Source organism: Pseudoliparis swirei, chromosome 18 (assembly GCF_029220125.1).
Source record: "Pseudoliparis swirei isolate HS2019 ecotype Mariana Trench chromosome 18, NWPU_hadal_v1, whole genome shotgun sequence".
Lineage (NCBI taxonomy): Eukaryota > Metazoa > Chordata > Actinopteri > Perciformes > Liparidae > Pseudoliparis > Pseudoliparis swirei.
The window spans coordinates 13,186,442-13,192,897 of NC_079405.1; the positions used below are offsets into that span (position 1 = coordinate 13,186,442).

General features: G+C 45.1%; 1 protein-coding gene across 3 annotated transcripts in view; it reads left to right on the forward strand.

Annotated features, from left to right (window-relative positions):
• Nucleotides 1-6,233, forward strand: part of pax7a (paired box 7a) — a 46,514-nt gene extending 40,281 nt beyond the window's left edge. For all 3 annotated transcript variants that reach the window (XM_056438261.1, XM_056438262.1, XM_056438263.1), the window contains exons 8-9: nucleotides 4,336-4,579; nucleotides 5,701-6,233. In XM_056438261.1, the coding sequence (XP_056294236.1) occupies nucleotides 4,336-4,579; nucleotides 5,701-5,816 (360 nt within the window). In that variant the 3' untranslated portion in view covers nucleotides 5,817-6,233. The remainder of the gene's footprint in view (nucleotides 1-4,335; nucleotides 4,580-5,700) is intronic.
• The last annotated feature ends 223 nt before the right edge of the window (nucleotides 6,234-6,456 follow it).

Sequence of the window (6,456 nt, forward strand, 5' to 3'; positions counted from 1 at the left end):
GCATGCAGGCCAGAGCCCGTCATCTGCTGCCTGCCACCGTCCCGGCTGTCTGCTGCGGCCCCACGCCACCCCTCGCGCCACCTCCACCGTGACCAAAACGCTTTAATTCAATTTATGCAATCACTGTTATTTTTAAATAGTCATTTTGTCTGCTCAGATGAGGGGCCTTGCTGCCCGCTGGGCCGGCCCTCTCGTGTGAGGGATGGGGGAAGGGTGGGACACTGTGGGAGCATGAGTTGACTGACTTTGGGGTACCTACAAATTCCATGAGCTCTTTATTCTTACATCTTTGTTTAGTTTCAGGTAATTAGATGTTTGATTCAGATTAGTTAGAATAAGAATTTAATTTAATGGAAATGTAAGTTTTATTTAGTTAACGTTATTAAAAAAAATCTCTTTGAGTTTTTCTGCATACTCTGTCTAAGTATATAAAATACATATATTATATACATATATATATTTGTTTCTTTTTTTCTTTCTTATGTCTGCTATATATGTCTAAAATGTGTTCAATATTTTGGTAGTTCTCAAAGTCAGACACTGGATCTTTACAACTCCTGGGTGTCAGAATTAAACCGTATATTCTCGTCCTGTAATCACACCCTCAGGACTGGCCTTCAAATATTGATCTGAAATTCAGTGTTGTGTCATCACCGTCTTTAATCACTCTCAGCTGAAGCGAGTATCAGCCAGGCAGATCTGCTAAGGTTCAAGATGCTATTCTGCACCACCCAGATAACTTACAGACATTTGGAGGGCTCATTTTTCTCTGTCTGCCCCGGTGACCTCTGCCTAACTTAAAGGTACATCTTGGGGGCATTTCGATTCGGGCAGAACAGGGTGCTATCGGTGACAGAGGAACTAATCCAGTCTTGCGCAGATTAAGAGTATTTGTGGAGTGGGGTGTGTTGGAGCTGGCGCCGGGAATGGAACAGAAGGGGCTCCTATCAGCTCTCCAGGCAGGCTAGCCCTCAGGCCAGCGCAGTCCTACAGGAGTCTTTGTACTTCCCAAAGCCTCCACTTTCCTCTCACTCACTCTATATCACTTTCTCTCCCCCTCTTATGCCACTCTCGCCCTCTTTCTATAGGCTATCGTATTTTTACTGCTCCGTTTACGTTTTCACATTTGTGAATTTTTGTTGTAGTCCAACACAAGAGTTCATGTGCCCACTTATTATCGTCAGGTGCTTGAATGAGAACTAATTCTGAATGAAGCAATTTAAGTTCTTACAGCCAAGAATGAAAAACATAAATGCTCCTCATTTAAATATTGTTAAAGCTATTAGAACTAAATTGTCCAAATGTAATTACAACAACAACTTTTAATGAAAAAAATAGGCTTGCTGCAGAACATCTGCACTCTTTCTTTGCAGACTTTTCCCCCTTTTTTTTTTTTTTTTTTTTTTTTCTTCACTGTTTCTCTCAGCTCTGTCTCTGTCATATTGTTTTATTCTGGAAAGAAATCCAACAAAGAACATCTCGTCAAACATTCATGGAGTCAAAATAAATGTAATTTGACTGTTGAAGAAATTAGGGAGGTATGAAAGGGCCTCTTTTTGTGTTTCAAGTGCGCTATTTATTTATCTGAAAGGATGCACATTGTATCAATTTACACTCCCCCATTCACTTCGCCACAGGCCAGAGGGCTCAGAAGTTGAGAGAATTAATTACTTTTTTATTATTATTTATAAAGTAATCTATCTGTCGAGAGGGAGCGGAAAAAGGAGAGGGTGATGGAAGGGGGGTGAGAGAGGCAGGGAAGGCCCTGGAGCATTGTCCTTTAAACTAGGTCCTGGCTCACATTATCTTCCAAACCAGCACTCACACAACGTCAAACAACAAACGAACTCTGGGCTGCTGAGGACGCTGTATGCAAGAAAAAGAGAGGGATGTGGGGGGGAAAGAGGAGAGGGAGGGAGAGAGGGAGGGAGAGAGGGAGGGAGGGAGAGACGGAGTGAGAAAGTCTCTACCAAAATGTAAAGACTGTGAGAAAAATCATATGGTTGTAAAAAAGATTTCTCAGCTCTAAAATGTTTCATTAATTGTACTCCACAAGTCTGGTGTAATGCACCTGTGTGTACTGAGAAGTGCAATTTAACACTTGAGTGACATCCCGGTGCACCAGACCCCATTCAGTGAAACTCCATCAAATATTGCATTGACAATAATCATGTCAATCCAAAAACCACATTCAATTAATATCTATCATGTTATGTATATAAACATTTTACAAAAAGTGTTTTATTCCTCTGTGAATAAATTCACTGGCTGTGATGAGTTTGCCAGCAGGAATACGACACTTTGTGCCAGGATGTAATATCTATAAAGTCTTGTTTACATAGAGTGTGCAAATGATGAGTCTCATTCAACCCTTAATGTGAAATGAGATAACGTCATGGGGACAGCAAAGTAGCATAGCCATGTCATTTAAATTGACCTATACTATGTAGACCAATCTCATCAGATTGAGGGAACAATGTTGAAACAGCCATGGTTCTTATTCCAGTGGTGTGAACACAAAATGTAACTGGCACAGCCAATGAGAACCTGATGAATCTAAGAGCTAAGAGCTGACCTTCTCCCCAAAAGCAAAACTCAAATCATTTAGACAGCATCCTCTTTGGGGGAAGGACAACTTAAGGATAGCGGCGTACTCACAGATGACAACACTCGTTAGACTCTAAAGTGGTCGCCTCATCTTTAATTCGCTAAAATCGCAAAGCTGCTACAATGTCGGTGATAAGAAGTAATTTTATTTTGAAGAACTTTTATGAGCATGAATAATATTCAGCCCAATTGTTGGCTATTTCATGAGGAAGCGATGTAATCAAGCTTCAATTAACCAATGACTAAAATGGACTCATGCCCTCTCTCAGGACACTTAACAAGCTCTCCCCCCCCTCACTCTCAGCCATCCCAACACATAAGGACACATACTCCTCTTGTCCTCCTCAGAGTGTGTATCTCATATGGGAGGAAGCATCACATGTGTCCAGCATGAAGAGAGCCATGAATCTCCCTCTGATGGATACATGTCACATGCTTTGTCCGCAGACCACAGATGTTGAGGGGACGAAGGGTGGGGGTTTCCATACTGATAGAATTAACATGTGGAAATGACTAACCAGCCTTCATGTTTCTGATGTGATTCGAGTGCTTCAGATTTCCTGGGAGGCCTTTTCTGAAGATATGATTAACTTGCAGAATATCGTTAATTTCCCCTCTGTGGGATATTCCTGGCTTAGTGCATCATTTGCGGACTTTGTGGACATTTGCGCCTTGCCCCTGCATTGTCTATGTTTGCAGCGGATGTGTGCATGCACGCATGTGTCCATTCATGTGTGCATGCATGCAAACATATGCCTGCGTGCGTATCACCCCTGTGTAACCACCTCCATGATGGGCTAATTGGTTTAGCAGCCAAGGGGCCAAAGGCCAGTGCAGCATAGCAAAACTCAACGTGAACCTGATGTTGAAGGGAAGGCGTCCATGCTATAGGAGGGAAGCATGTGTGGGACAATTCCCTTTTTTACCACCCCCTCCCACACACACTCCACTTTCCTTTTTCACTTAAAGAAACTCGCAGCATAAGAAAACTACATTCTTCACAGTGTTCTGGGCCGCTGTGCTTCAGACTGAGCGAGCACCAAAAGTAATCTCTTCCATTTTAACATATTTTGAGACCTTCTTCTGACGAATGTCACATGCTATTACATTAATCTAGAATATTGAATTGCAAGCTTTTATACACTATGAATAATATACACACTGATATTCAGGCGAGCCTCAACCTGCAGTATCAGCGGGCCCCTCGGTAAGGTTTGTGGAGGCTACTTTGTGTGGGGATCTGAGAGGATCATTTACCAGTTCCAACCCCATTACTATTCATGAGATGGGTAGGCTAGGGGCGAGGGATTAGGGACTCCCTTGGTGCATGTTGTGCTGTAGGCTCGGGCTCAGGCCTCAGGCTCTGGGACAGGGGCTGTCTGGCACGGATGGTGGGTCTATTATCACCCTGGGACCCTTCTGTCCCACAGCAGAACACTTACTGGCAGTGCCAGCTAATGGAAACAGTCTCTCTTGTTCCCTTTCTCCTTTTTTTAACCTCATCACTCTCCTTGTATCCTTCCCCCTGCTCTTTAAAAAAAAAAGGCGAAGTTTTTCCCTTTCCCCATTTCAAAGTTGAAATGGGGTATTTATATTGGCATCTTTACCGTGAAGTGCTAGGATGGCACTATATTTTCAGGAAAAAAAGTACTTTCCCTCAACTCTGTTAACGCTTTGATCCTCAATTTTCCAAATTTCTAACATCCTCCATTCCCCCTTCCCCTCCAGGTAATGAGTATCCTGAGTAACCCAAGCGTCGTACCCTCCCAGACCCAGCACGACTTTTCCATTTCCCCCCTGCACGGCGGCCTGGAGAGCTCCAACCCCATCTCAGCCAGCTGCAGCCAGCGCTCTGACTCCATCAAGGACAGTCTGGCTTCCTCTCAGTCATACTGCCCCCCCACCTACAGCGCCACCAGCTACAGCGTGGACCCCGTCACTGCAGGCTACCAATACAGCCAGTATGGCCAGAGTGAGTAAACCATGCATCAACATTTCTCTGATGTATGTTTGTGTTTAGCTTGAGTTCCTGTGCGTTGGTCCTTTATATACTCCTCTTGAAATGACTAAATTAAGAAAGCCTATGAAGTGATGCCCAACTCCTATGCAAGAGAGCCTCCTGACCTTTGCACCCTTGTTGGTGCAGGCAGACACGTGCTCTTGATAAAGACCCCCCTCAACCCACCACCAACACCACCACCACCATCCTCCAAGAGAGTTGCCTTAGTCACACCCCACTCCACTTGGATGGGAAAGAGGAGAGGGCTACTTCAAAGAACGGCACACCCTCAGGGGCCACAGTGTCCTCTTGCCCACCTCCCTCTTTCTCTCTTCTCCATCACACACACACACACACACACACACACACACCCTCAGGGCAGGAAAGAGTTTGCTTTATTAGATTAGCATAATTGACTGATGCTGTCACAGCCATTCATAAGAGGTAAAATGAAGCACACTTCCCCAACAAGCCAGCCAGCGCCAGATAGCCAACATTTGTTTGTATTTATGTGCAGCTTTAAGTAGTGATCTGCTGCATTGTGCATCTTTTTTTTAAATGTTTTTTGTTGTGTGTGTGTATGTGCGTGCGTACCAGTGTCACGTGTTGTGTGTGCGCACCAGCGTTTTGTCAGCAAGCGAGAAACTGATGGCGGTTCGGATGTGAGCTGATGTGAGGTTAATTAAGATGGTGATTGAGCACAGTGGATGGGTAATGAATGGAGGAGAGAGCTGCTGTCTGCAGATGAAAATGATGAGCCGTGTGGAGTGTGGAGGGCATGAAATCAGAGATGCCAAGTGTAATGAAGACTGGCACACAGAACACACACAGGGACCCGTATGAGTGACAGCATGGAGACGACCAGGATGCACATGCTCCGTGCCAGCAGCGTGCCAAGCTCAGACAAGGGACAGGGGAAGGGTTTTTTATCTTTCACTCTCACTGTGAATAGTTTTTCCTTTGACTCACTCGCTTCTGCCACAACTTATTTTCAGCCTTAGAGGATTGAAATGAGAATGAATAGAACATGTCTCAGGCATCTACCACCTGTCTGACAAGAGGTTTTCTCGTGTTGTCTTCTTGTCTCTGTGCAGCTGCTGTGGACTACCTGGCTAAGAACGTGAGCTTGTCCACCCAGAGGAGGATGAAACTGGGAGACCACTCGGCCGTGCTGGGACTGCTGCAAGTGGAGACGGGACAGGCCTACTAAAGCCTCCCCGGACGAGCTGCACCACTCTCCTTCGCACTCTGCCACCCTCCTCCATGCTCCATCAAGTCTGGAGCCCAACTCCAGCTCGCCTCTCTGCTGCTCGCTCTGCAGCCCAACCATGACATCAGCGCACAGACATTTAGCCTCGCTGTGAGTGTCAGAGAAAGTGACACTTGTGGGTGTGACAAGACACTTCGGGGAATTGAACTCAACTTTTCACACCCTTGTCGACCACCAGGCGGCTCTGCTCCCTCTCTGCTCAATCTGTGTGCGTCTCTGCCTGCTCCTCAAACTCCTTCCCCAGACCCAAACCCTGTTTTGTTTTGCTCAGAAGGCCAGACAGGACCCAAGAGAATGGAAGGCCTGTTTGTCATGACTGCAGTCCAGCACACATTTAGAGCCATCAACAGCATGTACTTTGACCTTGCTGTTCATAGTAGTTAACAAAAGCCAATATCATTTGAACGACTCTTATTCTTGTTCCATTTTGATATTGTTAAGATTATTGTTGCTGTTATGTGATTTATGTTCTTTGATTCCATGCGTATCTCTTTTCTGTTAGATGTTGGTGTGTAAAACACAGTGTGGATGACTGAGACAATTTGGGAGTGGGTGTCTGTTGCTTGTGCATGTTTTACGT